General features: G+C 42.0%; 1 protein-coding gene across 1 annotated transcript in view; it reads right to left on the reverse strand.

The window, feature by feature from the left end:
• The window catches only part of LOC134536903 (nose resistant to fluoxetine protein 6-like), a 55,059-nt gene extending 30,205 nt beyond the window's left edge, over positions 1-24,854 (reverse strand). Inside the window, exons 1-6 of the mRNA XM_063376981.1 lie at positions 23,861-24,854; positions 17,736-17,888; positions 11,992-12,200; positions 7,337-7,551; positions 5,819-5,901; positions 2,146-2,333 (exon numbers count right to left, since the gene is read on the reverse strand). Coding sequence (XP_063233051.1) covers positions 2,146-2,333; positions 5,819-5,901; positions 7,337-7,551; positions 11,992-12,200; positions 17,736-17,888; positions 23,861-24,011 — 999 coding nt within the window. The 5' untranslated portion in view covers positions 24,012-24,854. The remainder of the gene's footprint in view (positions 1-2,145; positions 2,334-5,818; positions 5,902-7,336; positions 7,552-11,991; positions 12,201-17,735; positions 17,889-23,860) is intronic.
• Between the last annotated feature and the right edge of the window lie 2,001 nt (positions 24,855-26,855).

Below are 26,855 nucleotides of genomic sequence, written 5' to 3' on the forward strand. Positions count from 1 at the left end.
CACAGCGGTCTGTTTGAGACGCCGCCCTGTGAAAGCCACACGTGTCCGCTGTTAGACTTGGGTGTAGTAATGTTTGTACATCGTGATTCACAACGGAGAGAACCGCCATTCACAGGCAATATCCCCTTACGTAATATAAAAAAAAATACATGTGTCAGTTTAAAGGATGAGGAAAGGTCGCATCGCGCATGCATGACGAGAATATATATATATATATATATATATATATATATATATATATATATATATATATAATCACAGAATCTGAATGACTATATATATAAAATAATAATAATAATAATCACAGAATCTGAATGACTTGACAGAATTCGATGGGTCTGGATTTTTCGGCTAGATATTCGCATTACAGAGATCTGAAAGTATAGAAATAGTCAATACTGTGTGTGTATACATATATAAATATAAAGCGTGGCTCAACTTTGGGGGGGGGGGGGAGAAGGGGGTGATAGCCTCTACCGAGCCGAAATTTTAATTTTAATTTTATTTTATTTTGTTGGGTACGTTTATAATAACGTAAATAATTTTAACTCGCGCGCTAAACTTTTCCTTCATCAAAAAGTTGTTCGGAACCACTGAATGAAAGTACACATTTGAGACCATAAATGTTGTAAAAATATCCCAAGCCTATCTATCTCTCTGAATCACTTCACACCGGGCCACTCAAAATGCACCACAGCGCGTAGTACGCGTTGACGCGGCAGGGAAACACACAAGAAGTTCGTGTGGAGCGACTGCGAACGCGCCACTCCTCCACATTCCCCGTTGCCATTTGAAGGAAGCAGGTGCATTTGTGGTCGCTAACAACGAAAGGAATTCCGTAAATAAACAAAAAGAAAAAAAAACGTATTTGATTTATCCTATTCTTTGTCGAGCTACAACATGACGGTTTCTAACCAACACTATTTTTACGTGATAACGTCTTATAAATCGATGAACGTCGGCTGCACGCACGAAAAAAAAAAAAAGCATGACTCATTGTCACGTTCCGCCTGAGCCGAGCGTGCAAGAACAGGCCAACCACCGTGCGAGAAAAGCTTCTATAATATCAAACAGGTTAAGGCGGGCTTTTTAAACTTCATAATTGTTCGTGATTATATTTAAACAAATTATTTAAATTAAATTGGCAAAAACTGTAAATAATATTTGAAAATTAAAAAAAAGTATGCAATTTTACAACAATGTATTCTTATGACGTTATCACGTGAAATTATCGTCCGTTAACCGACTTTACAGACGAACCCCCCCCCCCCCCTTTTTTTTTTTTTTTAAACTCTCTGAGTATTCCTTAGCAGGCGCGAGACAGGTTGCGATTCCTTCCAGCAGCAGCGATATTCGGCGCGCGGGAAACTCGACCCTTGCCGTTATCCCGAAGAGACGTCTGCGTGGCTGGAAAGCGGGCCTTTGGACGTATGTAATAAACTCGCGCGCGCCTCGACTTGCCCATCTGCCGGGCGTGGATGCGTCACTCGCGTGTTCACGTGTCACCCGCGTTTGTTCACTATCGAATACGCGATCTCAGCGGCACCCGTGAGTGAGAAATGTCATGTTTTTTGACATCGCGTGTCGTTTCTTCAGGCGTCACAGCTGTTTCCCCCTCCCTTTTCTTCCTGAGAAGCCTTCCAGGAGCCGCCTTTCAGACAGAAACACACGCACACACAAACACACACACACGTGTTGGAATGAGGGTCGTTACCTCAACGCCGAATGTCAAAATATTGACCACAACGCCGAAAGCTAGAATAACTGCTGTGTACCACAACGCCGAAATAACTACTGAATGAATTTGTGCGTGTTTCTTAAATGTACTTTAACGCCGAAATACCACAATCAAACATAACCTTACCTAGTCTAACCTACCCTAACCTTTGTGGAAGTCCTGCAATGACATTTTTCGGCGTTAGTGTATTTCGGCGTTGTGGTAATTCGGCGTTGTGGTACACAGCAGTTTTCTAGCTGTCGGCGTAGTGGTCAATTTTGGAATTTCGGCGTTGTGGTGCGTCCCCTTGGACTGATCAGGGTAAGGGAGGGGAGAGGGAGTGGGGGAGCTGTTACAGCCTTCGACACAGACACACACACACACGCACGGAAGGGTTGACGGGGAACGAAGAGGGAGGGAAGGCTGACCTCGGCGAAGGCGTGTCGGTTGCGGAAAGGCGTGTGGCCCAGCGCGATGACGCGGTGCGCGATGTAGAGCGCCGCCGTGCCCAGGGCGCGCAGGCCGTGTACGCAGCCCAGCTCGCCGCCATTGGGAGCCGTCAGCTGTCGCAGCGTCCTGCGCAGCGAGAACGCCAGCGCCGCCCTCTGCAGCCGACCTGCGCACGACAACAAGTAGCTTCTGGCCCAGGGGCGTCAACAACTACATTTTCAAAGGGTGGCGGCGGGGTGGGGGGGTTGTGTGTGTGTGTGTGTGTGTGTGAGCAATATACCTTTTTATAAAGAATCATCGATCCTCCACCTACTATTGAAGCGGGGAGTCTTCACAGCTACATCCAAATAATAATTATGTACATATGTGATTTTTTTTTAAAACACTTACTTTAGTGATTCGTTTTGAATACAGGTCCACATAATTAAAAAATATATATATATATATTCTTTTGTGAATATCAGTGATATAAATATTGTATTTATGTGAGGTTATTTTCCCGTTTGTATAATTTATTACATTATTATTTACTTAATAATTAAAACTAATAAATTGGGAATGAACATTATTTATTTTAATTAAATTTATTAGTTATTTTACTGAATTAAAATTTTTTTGTATTTCAATGTGGAAAATGGTGCTATTTAAGCAGTTTTATCATCTAAAAAATTGATTACACAGAACTTTCTTTGCCCCCGTTTGCCCCCAATTCAAGGTTTCAGAAGGGGGGGGGGGGCAAAAATACCCTTGCCCCCCCCCCCCCCCTGTTGTTGCGCCCCTGGCCTTCTGCAGTCGTCTCGGGGAATCCTTCTTTTTCACGGACGAGAGAGCCCGAACGCCCGATCGTGTGCATTTTCGGAGTTTTTTTTTGTTTTTGGTTCATTGTAAATAAATATGGCGGTGTTGATAAAAAGGATACTAATGGTCAATTAGGTTAGGTTAGCTACATTATAAATATACTTTAAAACATTGTGGACGGTTGATTTGGTTAGGATAGCTACATTAAAGATACGGGAAGAAAAAAACCCACAAAACTTCGGGGAACTCCGGGTTTTTGGCTCTCTCGTCTGTGAAAAAAAGGCTTCCCGTTTCCTCGCGCAAAAAAGAAAATGTGCGAGGGTGAGATTTTTACGGTGCGCGCGCACCGCGCAACGAAATCTTCACAGCTACATCCAAATAATAATTATGTGCATAAGTGCTTTAAAAACATGTACTTTAGTGATTCGTAGAGACCGGAAAAATTCGCAGATTCATTTCGCGATGGTCTGAAATTCATATACGTAGTATACATTTAAGCTTCTCTCGCTATTGGCTCACTGTTCGTCTGGGCGACTCTGGGCCAATGAGAAAACCCTCAGACCAAAGAAGTGACGAATATCGGGCAAACACCAGTTGAGACGACTCACAAGTCAGCAGCCAACGAACTGGCGTTATTTGCCCGAGTGTACGGAGGATTGTGTAGACTATCCTGGAAGTCATCGAAACCGCGAATTTTTCAGGTCTCTAGTGATTCGTATTGAATACAGGTCCACATAATTAAAAAAAAAAAAAATGTATAGGTATTCTTAGTGAATATCCGTGATATAAATTGTATTTATGTGAGATTATGTTCCCGTTTGTATAATTTATTACATTATTATTTACTTAATAATTAAAACTAATAAATGGGAATGAAAATTATTTATTTTAATTAAATTTATTTTACTTAATTAGTTATTTTACTGAATTAAAAAAATAAATGTTTACACGTTTTTATATTAATATTGAATACTAAGAATTTATTTAAATTATTGAATTTATAATTTAACAACCAATCAATACAGTCTTCGCATTATTTTATTTTTATTAATTATTTGCAATCAAAATTAAAATTAGTTTTTTTTTTTTGTAAATTACGCCAAGTAAGCATAAATTCAAACGCGCATACATAAGTAAACGCGCCCATTTTTTAAATATTTTACTTTTGTGTTTACCTTTCACAAGCTTGCCGTGACATGCATGCTTGCTGCAAGCTTGCATTGGTACGCTTGCTTAAAATAATGCACTGATATTCTAGCAGCAAACTTGGCGTCAAATGCTTGATGCAAGCTAGCAATTAGAATGTTTACAGCAATATGGCCGTGACAGGTTTGCAGCAAGCTAGAATCAAACTAACTAGCCTCCTCGTTTCAAGATCTCAGCAAGTTTGCCATCAACTCTACAACTTTGCGGCAACTTTGAGGTGTTCAATCTGCAATATGCCTGCAGTGTGAAGTTACCCTTAAGAATGACAAACACGATCTCGGAAGAATGATAAGCAAGCAAGACGCCAAATTACACAAAGGTAACACGTAATGTGCCAACACATATATTATATTTTACATACGAACACATGTAGTATTTTTTTACAATATCATTTTTTTACATCTAGGTTATACATAAAATGAATTCAGCATAAAAACACACTGGCCCTCTGTCTCATAACGACTCTTATCAAATGACAATCACAAGTTACAGGTATTAAAACCCCTGCTATTCCTGATTGTGTGTGGGTACCTTCTAATTGGGAGGAACAAATATAGTTTTTTTTTCTTTTAGCCCTGGGTATACATTGTGATTAACATATCTTCCTCCCCCTAACCTTTCCACGGTCCAATATAAATAAACGTACCAGGCATAATTTGTTTTGCAAACTAACACTGCACTGTCTAGCTTAAACCTATCCCTCCCAAACTTACATATCCCGCTTTTCCTTTATACTACACGGCCTCTAAGCAAGCCTGCCGCGTTATCTAACAACGAAAGAAGTAATAAAGATATATACATTGAAAACAAGTTTTTGATAAGGAATAAAATAATTGGAATATATTACATGGTTGTTTTTGACGTGACAACGTCTAATAAATCGATGAACGCCGGCTGCACGCACGAAAAAGTGTCCCGTTACGCACATTGTTCCGTTACGCTGTGTCCCGTTACGCTCATTGTACGCTTGCGCCGCATCTATCTCTCTTCCACTCGACTGTTTATAAAGTGAAGTGAAAAGTTAATGTGGTTTTCATTGCTTATTACAACAACAATTGCGGCAATAAAGGTTAATTATTCTTGCATTTTAAAACTCTGATTACTAGTATAATTTCAAGTATTTATTCTTTTATTATTAAAGTAAAAATGATTCAATTTTATTCATAAAAGTATGCAATGTTTTGTAATGTAGTCACGTTAAACTATCGTCCGTAAACCGACTTTACAGACAACCAATTTTTTATATTCGCTTTTTATTTTACACATTTTTAAGTCCGCAAAAAAAATTCGACGGCCCAACCTTAAACCCTCTCTAACCTTCCCCCTCTCCCCCCATCATAGATACATACGTCCCTGCCGTATATTTCATATTTGTCAATTGCGAGGCTGCTAACTGTTACTGCCATCTATGTATCAGCAGGTGTGTGACACCAATGATAACCGAAGAGTTGGCCTGCCATCGGCGGGCTTGCTGCAAGCTTGTCGCGTGCGAGCCAAGTTAGCTTGAATCCATCAAGCTTGTTTTTGCAAGCCAAAGTGATTTCCCTGTATCAAGCCTGGCGCGAGGTTTGGACTACACCTGACAGCTCAAGTGGGTGGAGAAAGCTTGCGAGCTATTTCGGGCAGAGTTGAGTTGCGGTATCGCACCTTTATCGGCGACGAGGCGATTGCTGTCGGTGTCTTTGAGAGTTGCGAAGAGCGCCAGAGCAACGACAGCGCAGAAGAAGATCCTGGGAAAAGCGTAGGAAAATACAAAATTAGTTCAGTGTGATTTATTGGGAAAACAAAAAAATATTTTACCTACTGCCGTTGATAGCATTTGCAAACAATTTGCATATATATATATATATTTCAGACTATTCGTCCGCTGAAGAGGACAATTATTGATGTCTCAATGATACACGGAAATGATTAAACGTGTTGTTTAAAGTGTACCTACATCATACTCTATGGTTATAAAAGAGATAATTTTTTTTATTTTAATAATTACTATAAAATAATTATACGTTAATATTATAATTATAGTAAAATTATAACAACACAAAAAAAACAAAAAAACTAACAATGATACAGGCGTGGGCCTCAACCCAGAACAACTAACAACCGGAATTTCATTGCGGACGTGCAACATCTTAGTTCTCGGGGTACGGCATTTGGTTGGGGGAGTAATAATTTCGTGGAAGGAATGAAAAAGTTTAACAACCACGGTGCTGCCATCTGAAAAAAAAAACAACCAAAGTTCACAAAGCCAAAAGGGATTTTTTTTTTTTTTTTTTTTTAGTATTAACGGTTTGATGCAATTTTTTTTTTTTTAACAATACGGGCGGTATTTCAATAAAAATTTTCTAGTTTTACGTAGCTGCTCCGGCAGAGAAATTCTAGAAGCGGGGGTTTGCGTGAAACTACGTACGTGTGGTTCGCGTCCAGAAATGCAGTTGAAAACACTGCGGTGGAAAATTAGACTTCCATGATAGGCACACGACAACATATTTAATTCATTGGACAGGTATATTGTGTTGAGTCGTTTTTCTTAGACAGATGGAGTAATTAACTCCACGAAATATAATAGGAAAAAAATTTTTTAAACTTATTTTAAACTTTAATTACTCTTATCACTGACAGAGAATCCAACCATGGACGGGAATCGATCGAGTCAGTCATTATTTTAATGACCTAATGCAGTGGTTACCAAACTTTTTCAGCTGGCGACCCACCTTTCCTTATGGGAATACCTCCACGGTCTATCGGTCCATGGTGGAGTAGAAAAACCTTATTAGTATCGCATCCCTTCCTTATGTATGTATAATTTACTATAAAACATTGCATATATGTATGCTTTTTTTAAGATACCGATCGATTATTGATAAACAATTTGTGTTCTGATTTGAAAATGGTCGACAAGATATAATCATTTTGTAGCAAAACGGTTATTTATTTAACAATAGATATATGTATTTCCAGACAGTTCGATTTGTTTGGATTTTTTCTCGTCATTTCTGATGGCTTATTCGATGGTTCCTGATAGTTTCAGGATCGAGTCGCGAGACCCAACCTGTAATCCTTCCGCGACCCACCGGTTGGGAACCGCTGACCTAATGTTTCGATGATTTTTTTTTTTGAAAAAAATTTTTTTTTCCGAATTTCAAGTTGATTATTGCGACTCACGTGACGGCGCTGGCGGCGGCGCCCCACGGCGGGCGGTCCCTCAAGTAGCACATGTCCGGGTCGACGCGCGCCTCCGCCCTCAGCAGGCCCGCCTCCGAGGCGCCGAGACGCCCCAGGGAGCGGACCAGCGCCGCCTCCACGTGGGCCGGGGGGCAGGAGGCGGGCACGCACACGCCCCACTGCAGCGTCGAGTAGCGCGGCACGAAGTGCGCCGGCTGGGAACCACGGGCGAGGGGGTAGCCCTTAAGAGGCCACTTCAGTGTTTCAGGGGCACCACGCAACCCGCGTTAACCTCATAACATTCAATGCTATTTTCATTTTGCTTATAACTAATCAACTAATATGGATTTTGAAATGATCTTGCTTGATATGTAAGACAACGATGCACTTATCAAAACCCCTTTCTTCAAAAACCGTGCATAAATTATGGTTTTATTCTAATCTTTACTAATATGCATAAGTGTATTGTCTAGGTTTGAACCATAATTTATGCATGTTTTTGAAGAAAGGGGCTTTGATAAGAACATTGTTTTCTTACATATCAAGCAAAGCATCATTTCGAAATCTATGTTAGTTAATTAGTTATAAGCAAAATGAAAATAGCATTGAATCTTATGAGGTAAACGCGGGTTGCGTAGTGCCCCTGAAACACTGGAGTGGCCTCTTAAGATGTCCATCAAGTTCTGTCCTTCCTGCCCGAACACGCCCGAACATTCACCTCCGGCCAACCTCGGGATTTGTTTCATTTTTGCGCACGAAGTGGGCCGGCTGTAACCACGGGCGAGGGGAAGCCTAAAAAGCCCCGTTCACACGTTTCCAGTAACTCGCACAGAATGGTCGAGTAGTAACCGGTAGACGGTTACTTGACTCGCGTAAACGGGTAGGGCGAGCTACTCGTACAGGCCAGTCACAACTAGCATGCCAGCAACTGGAATGGGCGAGTTACTACAAAAAAAATATTTGTTTCACTGGCGCACTGGCCTTCCCCCCCACCACCACAATTCTTGCTGGTATCTGCGAGATACTTGAAGCGTGTAAACGCGCATACTAGCAGCTGGTTACTCGACACGTGTAAACGCTCCTGACGAGCTACTTATACAAGTAGAGTAGCTTGGGTTCTAGTGACCAACTGGAATGGTCGAGCTACTGACCCACTGACATGCGAGCTACTAGCAACGTGTAAACAAGGCTTAAAGCCCCGTTCACACGTTTCCAGTAACTCGCACAGAATGGTCGAGTAGTAACCGGTAGACAGTTACTTGACTCGTGTCAACGGGTAGGGCGAGCTACTCGTACAGGCCACTTACAACTAGCATGCCAGCAACTGGAAGGGCGAGTTACTAGGCTTTAGATGCACATCAAGTTCTGTCCTCCCTGCCCGAACACGCCCGAACATTCACCTTCGGCCCACCTCGGGATTTGTTTCATTTTCGCGCAGGAAAAAAAATGAATTTAAATATTAAATGTGGTCGGTCAGGTTTAGCTACATTGAAACACTTTAAAACACTACGGATGGTTAGTTAGGTTAGTATAGCTACATTGAAATAAACAGAGAAATATAAATAAATAAATAAATAAATATATATATATATATATATATATATATATATATATATATATATATATAAATGAACCCGAGGTTCGCCGAAGGTGAATATTCGGGCGTGTTCGGGGCAGGGTCAGAACTTGATGTACATCTTAGGTTTCCCCACGGGCGAGACACCCTCACTCTGACTGCACCGCACACAGAGAGAAAAAAATGTTTGTTTGAATCAAGCAAATGTTTGTTTATATATGTATGGCGAAACAAATATTTACTTGGCGGAACAAAACATTTTGTTAGCTCAGCCAAACTCGGAAAGTAACAAAAATTGGTTGTCTGTAAAGTCGGTTTACGGACGATAGTTTAACGTGACAACGTCATAACAAAACATTGATGAAATGATTGCATACTTTTATGAATAAAATTGAATCATTTTTTATTGCATTATCACTATTTTGTATGGACACAAAAGAAGGAGTTAAATGAAATCTACAAATTTAATTGATAAATTTACTTTTATTTGCACTCATTAATACAAATATGTTTTGTTACTTTAACGAAGAGATTATTTGAACTGTGACTTTTATACATGTTTGTTATTTAACTTCTTACAATCTGTGTTATTCTGTTAGAGGATAGGACGATGATGGGAAAAGTAGGAAACGAATGGAAGTGTTTCAAGTTTAATGTGCCTCGAAAAAGTAAAATCGATGGTTGTTCCAATCGAGTGGAAGAGAGATGGATGCTGCGCAAGCGTACAATGATCTTAACGGGACAATGTGCTAACGCGACAATGAGTCATCCTTTTTCGTGCGTGCAGCCGGCGTTCATTGATTTATTAGACGTTGTCACGTCAAAAAAAAAAAGAACTCTTGTAACTCAGTACACATGATAGAAGTGGTCAATTAAACCTCGACTAGTAAGTACATCGAAATGGTTAAAACGGCGAATAGAGGGAGAAAGATTATTAAAAAAAAGTGCATGTTACTGTTTTTTTTATTTAAAAAAAACAATTCTACCATTAGATTTAGAACACGCCGAAATCTCTTGACGAAATATGAAAACTCATGACATGTAGCGATCAACAGCGCGCGCTACGCTGCCGGGACGACACAGGCCACCCGCAACACGCAGATGTTCGACGGGAATAATATCTTCCAGGGGTAAACAAAGTCCTGTTCTTTAAAGAGGGGGGGGGGGGGGGATGAATCTTAACGTTGTGGGCTGCGAATAGCAACCACAACAATTTGCAGATTTTACAGATGGCGGACAATATGGCTGACAATATGGTGGCTGCGACGACGGCCTAGTAATAAATACTACTGTACTCTAGCGGGTAAAAAAAAAAAAAAACAATATGGCGGCAGTGATCTCTATCGGACAAAAACAAAATGGCTGATTTATACTGGTAGGTAACTGCTACTCTGATGGTGGCGCCATCAGTTTACCGAAACGTCGGTTGCATCTTCGAATTCGACACCGCTGCAACCCAGAAGCCAAGCTACATCACGCCGAAAGCACCATAGATAAAGTGGTAGGAGGAAAGGAAAGGGAAAGAGAGAACTGTATTTTTCGTTGCTGAACATATGTCCGAACAGCTCACCCTGCGCAGTTCTAAAATGTTGAATATCACGCGCAGTAGGCGCCACTCCATTGGCTGAAAGGCCAGTACCGCGATTTTTAACGCCGCGTCAATCACCGCCTCCCCAAAGCCGAGCACGTAAACGTGACACAAACAAACTATCCCCTGTGCCGTAACGACAAGCTGATGGTTGCTTAGGGCATCCTGACTTTCCTCTAAAAACGTGCGCGCGTCACATTCGCCTCCTATTTGTTTTGGAGAGCAACATCAACAATGATACGTCACGGCGCAATGAGTTCGTGCGTCCTCCAAAGCCACTGGAATGGCGGGCCTCGTTCACGCGGGAAATTCAAAATTTTGCGCAAGCATGCTCTAGACGCGAGAACGCGCAAATACTTTGCCCAGTCACTTCCCCCCTGGCCGAGCAAGCGCGGCTCCAGAAAGGGGGGCGGGGGGCGGTGGGGGGGATAGCCCCTCACGAGACCAACTTTATATTGATCAGTGTATATTTATGTTTACTTTAATTATTTAATTTCCACATGTTAAAACTTTTAATCTCATCAAAAGTTGCATGGAGCTACTACAGGTTCTGCATTTGAAACCTGTAAAATTTGTAAATGATACTCGGAAGGCCGATATCTGACCACTTTCATTTTTTTTTTGCAACTACTACGACCTTTCTTTGTTGCGAAGGCCCCCTCCCGAAAAGGTCATCCTGAAGCCACCATTGCCGCAGAGAGGAGGGGGGTAGTGACCGGGGGGAGGGTTGAAGGGGGGGGGGGGGGTCATGAGAGGGGGCTACTCGCTACTCGCCACTACAAGAGTCTAGCGGCAGCAATGCTACCTTCCTGCAACTGGGTGCAAATGCCGATCCTCTCCGAAGTTGGCCGATCGGGAGCGCCTACCCCCTGGATGTTTTTATTTTATTTTTAAGCGCGCGTTTTTTCTCTCCAGTATAAAAATGCCACATAGACTGTTTAGTGGATGGTTGGTTATATTAGGTAAGTATAGCTACATTAAAAATACTGTAAAATCATTTTATGGTTGCTTAGCAAATAACTTTTTAATATGTAGCTATCCAGCGCTAGGAAACCGTTTACATGATTTCCAAGTATCTTTAATGTAACTATCCTAACCAAATCAACCGTCCACAAAGTTTGAAAGTATTTATAATGTAGCTAACCTAACCTAATTGACCATTAGTTATCATGTCCTTACCTGAAAATTACAATTAAATTAATAAATTTACTTTTATTTGCATTCATTATTCAAATATATTTATTACTTTTGAAATTATACGTGCTCGTATTTATTTTTACAATTACAAAAAAAATTCGAACCCGCCGGGATTCGAACCGTCAACCTTACGATTAGATGATAGCGCCGCTGAGCGCTCAGCCACGAGGCCATATTTGACAATGAGATGTTTCAGATGACATATGTGATCGTGCCGCCGGCCCCGGAACGAGCCAGTTGCCAGTTGCAGGGAGGTAGCATTGCTGCCGCTGGACAACTTCTCTCGCCACTCACGTCTTGCACGGAGCTGCGGATGAAGTCCCCGCCGCGGACCAAGCTGACGGCGCGCACCAGGTCCTCGGAGGCCGCGGGCCCGGCGCTCACGTCCAGCGAGGCCAGGCAGTAGCTGCCCTCGCGCGCCGACAGGCACCCGTCGAAGTCCCCCAGCTGGTTGGCGTTCCCCCGCAGCAGCCCCGGGGGAAGCTTGGCCGAGGAGTCGAGCACTGCGCACAACGCGACGTTCCGCAACGGGAAGCCTACAACTCACGTAGTTTCGGTTCCCTACCACGTTCGGGCAACTTCGGAATTCTCTCAAAAATTGAAATCGAAAAAAAAAAAATCGAAGGGTTAGGTCAGGTTATGTTAGGTCAGTCACAACATGCTTGTTTTTCATTGGAAACTTCTGATTTAGCGGCTGAAGTGGCGTTAATACCGAAACGCAAAACTTCGGAAATCTTCGGGAAATTCTTGCAGGGAACCGAAACCACGTGAGTTGTAGGCTTCCCTCCCGCAACACTCGACGTCAACACGACGACAGCTGGCAGGTCAGCAAGAGAGAGAGAGAGAGAGAGAGAGCGTAACCCAGCACACGCGACAGAAGTGAAACCTCTTGCTTGTTATATTATTAGCTATAGGAATATAATTTCTCTTCGGCTGAACCAAAAATTCGTTGTCTGTAAAGTCAGTTTACGGACGATAGTTTAACGTGACAACGTCATAAAAAAACATTGATGAAATGATTGCATACTTTTATGAATAAAATTGAATCATTTTTATTGAATTATCACTATTTTGTATGGATAAAAAAGGAGTGAAATGAAATCTACAATTTAATTGATAAATTTACTTTTATTTGCACTCATTAATTCAAATATGTTTATTACTTTAACGAAGGGATTATTTTAACTGTAACTTTTATACATGTTTGCTTTTTAACTTCTTCCAATCTGTGTTATTCTGTTAAGGATAGGACGATGATAGGAAAAGTAGGAAACGAATGGGAGTGTTTCAAGTTTAATGTGCCTCGAAAAAGTCAAATCGATGGTTGTTCCAATCTAGTGGAAGAGAGATAGATGCGGCGCAAGCGTAAATGAGCGCAACGGGACAATGAGTCATCCTTTTTCGTGCGTGCAGTCGGCGTTCATAGATTTATTACACGTCACGTCACTTCAAATATATATATATATGTGCAAGTACGCGAACACTACATTACGCAAGTGTGCAAGTATGTTGCGTCATTTCTACCTCTCCCCTGCCGTCTCCTCCACTGTCGGTTCCCCACACCACGTACCTGACCATTCCCCTCATGCGATCGGAATTATCTTGACGCTAGAGAATTGTAGCACCCCCCCCCCCTCCCCCCTTCAGCAGAGAAGTTTCACTTCAAAAAAATATGAAGAGAGAAATTGAAATTAACTTGGAGACAATACTGATACGTTCAACACTCGGGCAAAGACGTGGTTCTCGGCTCACCCGCCAGTAGTCCGAGAAGGGAGGGAGGGGTTGAACACTAAGGTTGTGAAATTTTCCCCACCCCCTCCTTCACTTTGTTACGCAGGTTGGGTCTGCGTAACGAGGAAACTCGCCCCTGCGGGCTAGTGGGATACCACCCGACATACACTGCACGGACTCGGCGCGCGAATTTCAATTGATGCGCGTTGGATAGCAGATCCTCGGGTCCACTCGTGCCGAATCGCCTTTGATCGGAGCACGTGGACGTGGTCGGAAGTTTCCGAGCCGCGTTTCCGATTCAGGATGTCCAGAATATTCCTCGCTGTTTTAGTATGGAGCGCAGCGAGTATATAAGCAGGCTGCTAGCACGAGTTCCACAGAGAGTCTTCTCTCAACCGGCTGCGTGAATAATGCGGTGACCACGACCCGCACCTTCGATCATCGACGCCGAAAGGCTGCCCGCTGAGGTCTTCAAGCTGCGCATGGATGCCGAAAAAGGCGGTAAGAGAGGCCGCAAATTATACAAGTCAGTTACGGACTTGGTAATAATTCAGTGGTAGCCCAGAAACAATTTGCAAGTTGGCACGGGACTTCGGAAGTAAAAAGTAGGTGTCAGACTTTGCAGTAAAATGACCAAGGGGAACATAGAAAATTCCGCCGAGGGTCATGAAGTGGTTTGCGACTAGGAGCATAACAGAGTTCTGCTCAGCAATACTTTAAAAAGAAAAATATATTTTCTCGTTCTATTAATACGGTGAAAATAAAGGTGTTACTACTTGATTAAAACATTAAGGGCGTAGTGCAGTGGCATTAGCGGGACTACCAGTCGTGGCGTTTAAGACTACCAATGAACATAAACAAGGAGGTAAATTTTTAATGAAAAACTGTTTTAAAATAATTTCAAGCAACAGCATGTTAGGTGATTTGTCTCCAATTCTCTGCACTAGTATAGTGTTCGTTTTATTACCAAATAGTGTGAATTAAGAGCCGGCGAAAATGTGCAAGTATCAGGGAATCAGCACGGCGGCAGAGGTAGAATAAAGAAATTCGCTCCGTCGATGGTTTCCGGTCCGACTGGGGTGATCAGGTCAAGGATCAACGGAAATAAAAAAAACACTCGCCGCCATCACTTAAACGACACTGAAGATTTTAGCCAATTTTATTTGGGGAGAAGTGTTGAAATTTAAATTGTGTTAGAAATATCTCGTTCCTAAGTCTCTGGTACTGTTAAAACAATGTCTAATTTTGATCTGTAAGTGAAGGTTTAAGTATTTTGTATTAAAAAGAATTTGTAATTATAACTAAAAGAAAAGGGTCCAGTTAAAATTATTTATTGAGGAATAATTCGTGTGGTTATGAGGAAATGTTTAAAAAGTAGTGAATGGTACGTAATTTTGTATAAATTTATTTCAGGTGTTTTGTTGGTAATCGCTGGAACATGAATTGTAGCAGTAATGTGTAACAGCCAACATAATAAGAAAATATAGTAAATGTATGAGGATTATATGTGTTTGTATAATGTGTGAATAAATCTCTGTACATGCCGTACTAAATATGTGTTATACATTGCTCTGTGTTTCCTTAAGCTCTTGTTGCCATTCTAATTTCCAACGACTAGGTAACAACTTATCGACGCCAGTGATTCACCTAGCTACGGAATACTTTACAGTTAAAAGAAGTCCGAAAAAAAAACAACAATAAAACAAATAATTCTTGAAAAGGCTATTTTAACGCATTTCTAACAGGCAATCATAAGTTGAATTAAAAAATAAAATTTTAAAAAATGTGAAATAAATTTGAACCAAATACAAAGGTTAGGCCAGGAGTATATAATCTTTTAATCACTCCAATTTATTTTGTTTATTACCAGGGTTAGGAGGGGTGGGGGGCACCCCTATCGCCACATCCAAACAGTTCCGAAGTGCTCCGAAGTTTGACGATCGCTAGAGAAAAAAAACGAACACCATACTGCAGGGATTCATATATTTTACAGTCATAGAATTTTGTAAATAACGCTAACCTAGCTTAACCAACCTTGAATTATTGCTACGATAACATAACCTAATTTCCCGAAAAAAAAAAAAAATTATTGCACTGAGTTAAACCAACGTAATCTTTTACTTCGGTTAACTTCGGAACTGTTCCTCCGTTCTCTGTGGTAAGCCTAAGATGTACATCAAGTTCTGTCCCTGCCCGAACACACCCGAGTATTCACCTTCGGCCAACCTCGGGTTTATTTATATATATAATTATATTTCTCTGTTTATTTTAATGTGGCTATACTAACCTAACTAACCGTCCATAGTGTTTTAAAGTGTTTTAATGTAGCTAACCTAATATTTGAATTAATTTTTCCTGCGCGAAAATAAAACAAATTCCCGAAGTTGGCCGAAGGTGAATTGCACGGGTGTAATCGGGAATGGCAGAACTTTATGCGAATCTTAGGTCTCCCTCCCGTCCTCTGTTCGGTTCGCGAATCTCTCTTATCCGCGAAGAGTCGGTCGTGGACGCGAAGGGAGGAGTGGGGGGGGGAGAGGGAGGAGGGAGATGAAAGGTCTTGGCGCGGGTCCACCTGGCGGGATGCTGTGTCGCTACGCAGCGGCGGCGCTGCTTCGTTGCGCAATGTCCGTGACTGAGCTCCCGAGGTCGCCCCTCCCCTCCCCTCCCCTCTCCCCCTGGTGCGGGAGGCCTCCTCATCCCTGCTCGCGCAATTACCACAATTCACATGCAAAAAAAAAAAATAATAAGTTTTTGATGCGTAATATCTTGGGAAGCCTACAACTCACGTAGTTTCGGTTCCCTGCAAGAATTTCCGAAGAGTTCCGAAGTTTTGCGTTTTGGTACCTATTAACGCCACTCCAGCCGCTAAATCAGAATTTTCCAATGAAAACAAGCATGTTGTGACTGACCTGACCTAACCTAACCCTTCGATTTTTTTTTTAAATTTCAATTTTTGAGAGAAATCCGAAGTTGCACGAACGTGGTAGGGAACCGAAACTACGCGAGTTGTAGGCTTCCCTAATATCTTAGCTCTCCGTGTACGGGTTTTGGCGGGAGTAAATTTCGTGAACGCGATGGAAGTCAGGTGTACCAATCGCGGTGCCGCTATCTGTATCCAGAGATTATAGAAAGTTACAGATGGAGCATAAACACAGTTTGCAGGTATCTCTGCTGAAGCCAGGGGACGTAAGGGGGAAGCAGGTCGCCGCCATATTGTGCAATGAAGAAAATCGCATTTTCTCATAAATGATGTATGCATGGTAGTGGAAAAGTGCATGAATATTAAACAAATAAAGACTGTTGACTCGAGAAAAATGATTGTGTACAAGAGTATGTCGTAAAATACATTTCTATTTACTATATAAACAAATGGCCGCCATCTTGTTACGTAACTGGCCACAGTGCTCAGAGCTTATGCTCCATCTGTAACTTTCTCTAATCTCTGTCTGTATCAGATAGCGCGAAAAAAAAAAAAGAATCCTTCACAAGGTCAGGGGGAATATTTATAGTAATAACGGTTTAATGCGTTTCAACAAGATTGACAATATTTGAATAAAATCCCTTTGTAAAAAATCAAGGCCTAAAACCGGGGCTTAATATATATTTTTTCCAAGTATTTTTTAGCTTTTATCGGAGCTGTTTCATTGTCTGGTTGAATTTTCCCGTCTTTTAAATCAAATGATTTAACAGTCAGCGTTGCTGCACCAACAGCGATTTCTAGCGGAAACTACGCACGATTCGCGTTCATAAACGTTGCGTAATTTTTTTTTCTCGGAAAATTATTTTGAAGAATTCTACTTATAATCATGCTTTTGTTTTCGTGTCATCCGCCATAGATGGCAGCACCTTGGTTTACGCATTTCCGTTCCCATCGCGGAATTACTACCGCCAAACGCCGTACACCTAAGAGCTAAGATGTGAGCCTAGAAGCGTGAAAACGTCCACCGACGAGTAAGAAGAAGGAAGGAAGAAAGGAAGGAAGGAAGAAAGAAAGAAAGAAAGAAAGAAAGAAAGAAAGAAAGAAAGAAAGAAAGAAAGAAAGAAAGAAAGAAAGAAAGAAAGAAAGAAAGAAAGAAAGAAAGAAAAGAACCTGGTACCCCTCTTAGCCAAAAAGCCTTCCGGGGTTTTAGTATATTTTTAATTAATTTTACATTTAAGGTCCCACAGTGAACCAGACACCGCATGCCGATCCCTACAGTTCCACTCAGATCAGGCGCCGACGAGAGCGGACGTTTTCAAACCAACTTGGAAAAACCCAAGGCGGGTCCCTAAAGGACGGGCTTTAAGGGGCCCGCCGGGTGACTCACTCTGCAGCGCCCACAGCTCCCGTCTGCCGATGGCGTCCGCGACCATGAGGCTGTGCCGGCGACAGTCGTCGCTCGCGTCGCCCGACGAGGCGGGGTCGCCACGCGACAGCTCCCGCAGCACGTCGGGCCAGCAGCCTAGCGGCGACAGCGACTCTGCGGGCAAGACAGCGACTCTGCGGTCAAGACAGCGACTCTGCGGTCAAGACAGTGACTCTGCTGGCGGCGACAGCGACTCTGTGGGCAAGACAGCGACTCTACGGGCAAGACATCGACTCTGCTGGCAAGACAGCGACTCTGTGGGCAAGACAGCGACTCTGCTGGCGGCGACAGCGACTCTACGGGCAAGACATCGACTCTGCTGGCAAGACAGCGACTCTGTGGGCAAGACAGCGACTCTGCTGGCGGCGACAGCGACTCTACGGGCAAGACATCGACTCTGCTGGCAAGACAGCGACTCTGTGGGCAAGACAGCGACTCTACGGGCAAGACATCGACTCTGCTGGCAAGACAGCGACTCTGTGGGCAAGACAGCGACTCTGCTGGCGGCGACAGCGACTCTACGGGCAAGACATCGACTCTGCTGGCAAGACAGCGACTCTGTGGGCAAGACAGCGACTCTGCTGGCGGCGACAGCGACTCTGCTGGCGGCGACAGCGACTCTACGGGCAAGACATCGACTCTGCTGGCAAGACAGCGACTCTGTGGGCAAGACAGCGACTCTGCTGGCGGCGACAGCGACTCTACGGGCAAGACATCGACTCTGCTGGCAAGACAGCGACTCTGTGGGCAAGACAGCGACTCTGCTGGCGGCGACAGCGACTCTGCTGGCGGCGACAGCGACTCTGCTGGCGGCGACAGCGACTCTACGGGCAAGACATCGACTCTGCTGGCAAGACAGCGACTCTGCTGGCGGCGACAGCGACTCTACGGGCAAGACATCGACTCTGCTGGCAAGACAGCGACTCTGTGGGCAAGACAGTGACTCTGTGGGCAAGACAGCGACTCTGCTGGCGGCGACAGCGATTCTACGGGCAAGACATCGACTCTGCTGGCAAGACAGCGACTCTGTGGGCAAGACAGCGACTCTGCTGGCGGCGACAGCGACTCTAAGGGCAAGACAGCGACTCTGCTGGCGGCGACAGCGACTCTACGGGCAAGACATCGACTCTGCTGGCAAGACAGCGACTCTGTGGGCAATACAGTGACTCTGCTGGCGGCGACAGCGACTCTACGGGCAAGACGTCTCTGCTGGCAAGACAGCGACTCTGTGGGCAAGACAGCGACTCTGTGGGCAAGACAGCGACTCTGCGGTCAAGACAGCGACTCTGCTGGCGGCGACAGCGACTCTGCGGGCAAGACAGCGACTCTGTGGGCAAGACAGCGACTCTGCTGGCGGCGACAGTGACTCTGTGGGCAAGACAGCGACTCTGCTGGCGGCGACAGCGACTCTACGGGCAAGACAGCTACTCTGCGGGTAAGACAGCGACTCTTCTGGCGGCGACAGCTACTCTACGGGCAAGACATCGACTCTGCGGGCAAGACAGCGACTCTGTGGGCAAGACAGCGACTCTGCTGGCGGCGACAGCGACTCTACGGGCAAGACATCGACTCTGCTGGCAAGACAGCGACTCTGCTGGCGGCGACAGCTACTCTACGGGCAAGACAGCGACTCTGTGGGCAAGACAGCGACTCTGCTGGCGGCGACAGCTACTCTACGGGCAAGACATCGACTCTGCGGGCAAGACAGCGACTCTGTGGGCAAGACAGCGACTCTGCTGGCGGCGACAGCGACTCTACGGGCAAGACATCGACTCTGCTGGCAAGACAGCGACTCTGCGGGCAAGACATCGACTCTGCTGGTGGCGACAGCGACTCTGCTGTTGGCGACAGCGACTCTGCGGGCGGCGACAGCGCGCGTGAGCCAGCGCACTTCACAGAAGTTAACTGCTCGGGCATTACATTTTTGACGTGAATACGCCTTTAAATTTGCTTGCACAGTGGGAGGCAATTAAAAAAAAAATTATAACAAAATCGGGGGATACAGTTTGGTGTTACATATATATCATCTCCATCCAAAATTTAATCACACAACTGGATAGCTGAAGGATCAAAGAATTCGTTACGCTAAGTGAGGGCTGTGACGGATCGCGCGCGGTTGGAGGGGGAAGCGCCGCCATTTTGAGGTCACTTTGCTGCTTTTCGAAATTTACATGTAGTATTTATAACTTTTGACAAGGAGAAGCTACGACGTTCGTTTGAGTTTCAATCGTCAGCTCTTGCTGAAATCTATCGATTGCATATATAAAACATTATTGTAAAATAGTTACAGTGAATATATATGGTGTTAAAAAAAATAAAACATATAATCAAAAATATATAATGTCGGACTATACGCGACTTCTTAGTGTTCAAACATGATTATAATATACATAAAATAGCGTATTTTATATTTTGTATAGCAAATATTACCTGTTACGCATTACGTATTCACGTACGACACACGGCCGTGTCCATGACACAGCCACACCCCATTTTTTTTAATGGGGGCTGCCCTTAACACTAGACATACACTGATACACATCAATGCGACAAAATACGAAACAACACAACACACAGATAGATACGTAATGATTGATATAGTTCATGTTAACCAATAAATTGGTTACTTTGGGTTTCACAAAAATCTTAAACCGAAAGTAAAATGGCGTATACAAAATAAATAGGCCTATGTAGATTGCAAAAGTTTAACCAATAAAAGTTTGTAGACTATTAAAAAGGAGTAATAATTTTTTTTACACATTTTATGGTTAATAATGGTTTTAAAAGTGTCACTAATTCTGTAATTGCAAGTTGGAATTCTTAATCCAAACCGAGTCATTTTTTCTGGACCAACGAAAATGTTAATAAAATGTATATAATAAAAAGTGCATCACTGATCGAACGTCAAATAAATAGAAAATGCAAATAGGTTATATAGGAATGTAGCATATTCAAAATAATTTAAATGCCTAAAATTTTTAAATATTAATTTAAGAACTTTTTCTGCGTACTTTATATTCTTTTCTAATTAAAATCATTTGATTCAGAGAAAGTTTTAAATTTAATAAATCTAAAGATCTTCATGTGTTGCTTATAGTATTATCTACATGTTGGTGAACAAGGCTTGGTATCCAATATAACTCTAAGGTCTTAACAGAGGACACCACGTTTATTGATATGTGATAATTATGATTGATTAAATTAGTTTTTTGACTAAAGGTTATACAATAAATGCTATCGTAATTCAGAGATAACTTGAAAATCAGACCTGGACAGCTCAAATATCTTGAAGAATAGTTTCACAAAAATATTTTTCAATTTTTTTTTATCAACATCTTTTCTTGATCAAATCTTATTACAGTTGGAATATCATTTATTAAATATTAAAGTGTAGTTGATATAAACTACTACTTTGCGAAACATCTAATACCATGAAATAGCATTTGTAAATTTGACTGAAAAGCGTCTACTTGTAAGATAATTATAACATATAAAAATTGATAAATTTTAATCAAAAGATTATGTTGGATAGTATCAAAGTCTGTGCTCGTGTTGAAAAAATATAATACTTTGTTTATATCTGGATATTATACTGGTACACATACACGTATTATATATATAAACTATGTGGTATTTCAGAACTAATATTTTTAGGAATAAAATTCATGTGCCTAGAAATATTGTTTCGTCAAAACCTTCTAAAATACTACAAACCAAGGGTTTCTGTCTAAAAGTTAACCGTCAATAATACTTCAAGAAAATATATACCGATAAATGGTTGAACACACAACATCGGTATACAACCACTCACTGACTGATACACACTTGATTCCAATATTTTATGTACAAAAGCAAAGATATTTTTAATGTTTAAAATGTATTTATAACATGTTGGATGATAATACTACTGTTACTAAAAACTAAAACGCTACAAAACTAAAAAAAAAAATATTTTTGCAAAACTCCGTTCCCCCGGAGAAACCCCCGGAATGGCCACCGCATGGGGAGCCCAAGAAAAGAAACGGGCTCCCCATTTGGAAGCCACCTGGAAGGTTTTTTTCTGTTCCACCCACCGTTTCTTTTGGTAGCCTGACTTGTTACAAGGGATTGTATTCATACCAGAAAAATGCCACCATTTTATCTGGGCAATCCGCCTTGGAGGAGCCGGGGCGCGAACCCGGGTCCTACAAGTCACAAGGCAGGCGCTCTACCCCCAGAACCAGAGTGGTAGAGCGGATACTTGCAGTCTTCTTAACACTGACATGATGTTATTCCACGAGTTTTTATAGTTTCGTGTGTCATTAACACGTGCAGTACGTGCAGTAACATCCAACATCGGTAACGAACACATTTATGTGTTCTTATGCTGTTCGTTCAGCATGAATTATGTAATTTCACAACAGTGAAATATAATTTGTATAACTAGTCTGGCAATTTTTTAGTAGTTGATATCCTGCAAACAAACTTACAGTCCCGCTGTACAATAATTATATAGAAATATACACTAGTAAAAACATATGTAAGAGCTTGCACTGCCGATGGTAAAGTTGAAATAAATATTATATATTAAAATACGGTGTTTAGTTAAATATGTGTGCACTTACAAGCATGAAGTTATTGTATAATCATTTTATTTATTTGATTTTAAACCCACAGAAAAGTTAATTTTTTTATATTACTTTTGGTTCTCTTTTGTTTTACCGTTATTAACTTGCGCAGCTAATACTGGAAAGCTATTCAAATAACTGTTTGCAAAGAACTACATATTGGAGGCACTGGGGAACACTAAGCATTAATGGTATCACTATTTTTATTTCGTTAATTTTTTGTGGCACACCCACAATATCCTAAAAATAAAATAATAGAGGGAAACTGAAAGAATTAAGGTTGGCGGAAAAAAAAATCATCCCTGGAACGCGCATGAATTAAAGGGAATTCCTTTAAGGCTGTGTCTGACGAACAAACCATTATGATTTTCTTTTTTTTTTTTTAATTATTACTTTTCAAGGGATGCATCTAAAATTTTAATTCGACGCCTCCCTTGCAAATTTTTTGTTCTGCGACCAATATTTTCGACAGATATTTATCCAGTGTATTAAAAATGGGGTAACGAGGCATGATATTACACAAAGTAAATAGTAAATACGTATTAAAAAAAAACAAATGTTTGCCAAAATAATAAATTTAACGGAGGAATCGAGATAAATTGTTGAAATAGCCCTTGAATAATTTAAATTAAAAAAAAAATGGTTGTCTGTAAAGTCGGTTTACGGACGATAGTTTAACGTGACAACGTCATAACAAAACATTGATGAAATGATTGCATACGTTTATGAATAAAATTGAATAATTTTTATTTTAATAATAATAGAATAAATACTTGAAATTATACTAGCAATAATTTTTAAAATGCAAGAATAATTAACCTTTATTGCCTAAATTGTTGTTGTAATAAGCGGTGCAAGCGTACAATGAGCGTAACGGGACACAGCGTAACGGAACAATGAGCGCAACGTGAAACAACGTAACGGAACAATGTGCGTAACGGGACACTTTTTATTGCGTGCAGCCGGCGTTCATCGATGTATCAGACGTTGTCACGTCAAAAAAAAAACCAACATGCGTGTGAGACCGTGCTGAGCATTTGAGAGGCCACTCCAGTGTTTCAGGGGCACTACGCAACCCGCGTTAACCTCATAAGATTCAATGCTATTTTCATTTTGCTTATATCTAATTAACTAATATAGATTTGGAAATGATGCTTGCTTGATATGTAAGACAACGATGCTCTTATCAAAGCCCCTTTCTTCAAAAACGTGCATAAATTATGGTTTCAAACCTAGACAATACACTTATGCATATTAGTAAAGATTAGTATAAAACCATAATTTACGCACGTTTTTGAAGAAAGGGGCTTTGATGAGAGCATCGTTGTCTTACATATCAAGCAAGCATCATTTCGAAATCTATATTAGTAAATTAGTTATAAGCGAAATGAAAATAGCATTGAATGTTATGAGGTAAACGCGGGTTGCGTAGTGCCCCTGAAACACTGGAGTGGCCTCTTAAGTGGACGCGGCACCGACCTCTCGAGATGTTGACCCCTGCTCGCCTGTCGCCGGAGTGCGCGCAGAGGCCGCCGTCTTCTTGGGACTCCGCCCCCGAGAGGCGGTCTTCGGCGCGGGACCCCAACAGCAGGAGGAAGCAGCAAGCGGAGAACAACGTTCTCGAGACCATCTTCGGGCGACGGTGCTGTGACGTGGCAGAGATCCCCGCCTCGTTACCCCGGAGGGGAGGGCTGATCAATTGGACGTCTCACAAGGGGGCCCGCGAAGTCCCGCCTTAACACTTCTAGCGGTAAAAAAAAGACCGGGGCAAAAGGATCTATCGTCGCTGCACGTAAGAGTTGGAGTTCCTGATCGACGAAGATCCCCCCACCTTGGTACCTCGTGGAGTCAACCAGATGAAGCCTTGGGACGTCTCACGGTGTGGGCTATGTCCTGGTTTCAACCTCTCTTCCGATGAAGAAGACGAGAAGGCGAGACTATAATCGTCGTCGCTCTTATGTTTGAAGTTTCCTTCCGACGACGGTCTGGTATCTCGGAGATCCCTAGGGTCGGTGAGTCGAATGCCGTACGGTGGCCAAACACAACAGTGCTACACTGACCTCCGGATCTCACCCTTGATGAAAAAAAACTGGAGGGGGAGAGAATCTCCCTTCGAACTCTCTGACCGGCATGAACGAAGATCACCTCGTTGGAAAAACGTCGTGGACGATCAGTTTGACGAGATCGCGGCACACCGCACACACCCTTGACGACGACAGAGTTTGCGAGACGAAAACGTCGCCTTCACGTGAGTTGGACTTTCCCGATCCGCTGGCGTTGAAAAGAGTTTCCAGGTCTCAGAGTCCGAAAGTTGGGTTCGGCCGGTTAGAACGCGAAACGGCGCTACGCTGCGGCCCTTCGGATCTCGCCGGAGAGACGCGAGTGGACAGACGACTCCCGTCGGAGGTTCTTCAGCGAAGGAGCTCTCCCTTTTTCTCTAGTAGGAGCGAAACACTTGGACGGGGACGTCTTGGAAGGGGGGATCGCTGAATGGGTCGCAGCATCCCACAAAGTCAAGTCGGTTGCCAGACGGAGTCGGGGGAAGGGGGGATGTCGGAGGGAGTTTTGGCCCCAGGCGAGCGACGCACGGTCCCAACTGGTGCCCCGGGTCAAGGATCCGTCTGCGTCTTTATTTAGCTTCGTTTTCCACGCCGTTGTCACGCGGCGGTGCAGGGGGGGATACCCTCCCCCCTTCCCCCCGCCTTGCATCACCCCCTTCTGCCCGTCAACCTACTCACAAGTCTTCGCGGTAATGGCGTCATTCCTTGGCAACTCACCTTAGAGCTATTTCGCGCAGGGCCCTGTCCTCAGTGGAACCACCTACACTGTCGTATGTTACAGTAAATTCACCGAATTTCCAACGAAGAATTTAACTCAAGCCAACGAAGATTTCTTCGTAATTTTAAATAACCAAATATTCATAGAAACTGCGTCGTATTCCATATATTCCCCGTGGTGTATTATCGTTTCTAATCAAAGGCTAACACACGATTGGACAGAATAAGAGTGTTCTTACTGTGGACCAAAACAGTTTGTTAAATGGTTTGCTAATACACCAGGAATATTGAATTTCGGATTCAAGTTCAAAGTAAGTGAAGTCAGTGTACGTAAATTCATGTGTTATCATGTTGCAAATACACTTATAATACGAAACTCGTGAGACTAAAATTTGGCCAAAAATTATTTAAAATAATGCCGAGCGAGATAAATACACGCAAATTGTGTTTTCAACAAAATTTATGGACGCGAATCACACGTAATTTCCAAACCCGCCGCTAGAATTCGCTTTCCTTTTGTCTTTGAAAAAATTTAGTTCGCGCCATCCACCACAGATGGCAGCGCCGTGGTTGTGACACGTTTCTGTTTCTTGACTTCCGTCGCATTCAATAAATTACTTCCACCTAAAGCCGTATACCGAGAGCTAAGATGATGTCGTTAGGACGCAACAAGCTATGTAGTCCAGTCATCTTAGTAAGTTCACCTCGGAATTTGAGATACCCAACTATAAATACGTATAAACTTGTATTTTGACATCCTAAAAGTTGTCTCAAAACCTACATATGGTAGGGTGTACGCGACTATTAAAATCCAAGGTCAAAGGTCACAAAAACCGTTTTGTTTGCACGTTTTTGCAAATATCTCGTTTCCTATGGGTTTTTCGCTATTTGTATTTATTATCAATATTGTAGAGGATTAAATTTCCTTCAACTTTTGTTTCAAAAATGTTTTTATACGTTGAATCGTTTTCGAGATAGAGGGCGGAGAGCGTGCGGTTAGAGCATCATTTGTCAACCGGTAGTCCCGGTCAAAAACACGCCATATAAAGTTTATTAATTATTGATAAATACATAATTATTGATAATTTTCATTTCTTATTAACTATTACGTTATATTTAATAATTATTTTACTTACGTATCTATTTTAATTATCAATTTTTTTAATAACACTTACCTGCCCGTGTAGTTTTAGAATTGTTAGGAAAATACTTAAATTATATTTCAATTCTAATGTATTTTATATTAAAAACTTCTTAAATAAATAAATAAAAAAATATATTCTTATTTAATGTTTTTATTAAAAATTATAATTCCATACATTTATGATTGTGGAAATGAAAAAAAAATTGAATAAAAACTACAACTTATAATTTTAATTATTTTCTTCTTTTTCATCGTCGTCTTCAGATCGCTGTAGTATTTTAAAGTCCTCTTCTTTATCGTCTTCAACGATATTTGTTTCCAGGTCTTCCATGATTCCTGGTGTCAAATATTCTGTCTTCATTGTCATTAATGTACTTAATTATTTTATATTTAAAATTTAATTAGTGGAAATGAGAATATAATTAAAACATGTGATTAAAGTTTGTCCCTTAATTATTTTTTTTAATTTTAGGAATCGGTTATAAGTGTTATTGAATAGATATATATTTAATTAATGAAAAAAATTATTATATATAATGTAATAGTAAATAAG

Source organism: Bacillus rossius, chromosome 11, assembly GCF_032445375.1.
Source record: "Bacillus rossius redtenbacheri isolate Brsri chromosome 11, Brsri_v3, whole genome shotgun sequence".
NCBI classification, from domain to species: domain Eukaryota; kingdom Metazoa; phylum Arthropoda; class Insecta; order Phasmatodea; family Bacillidae; genus Bacillus; species Bacillus rossius.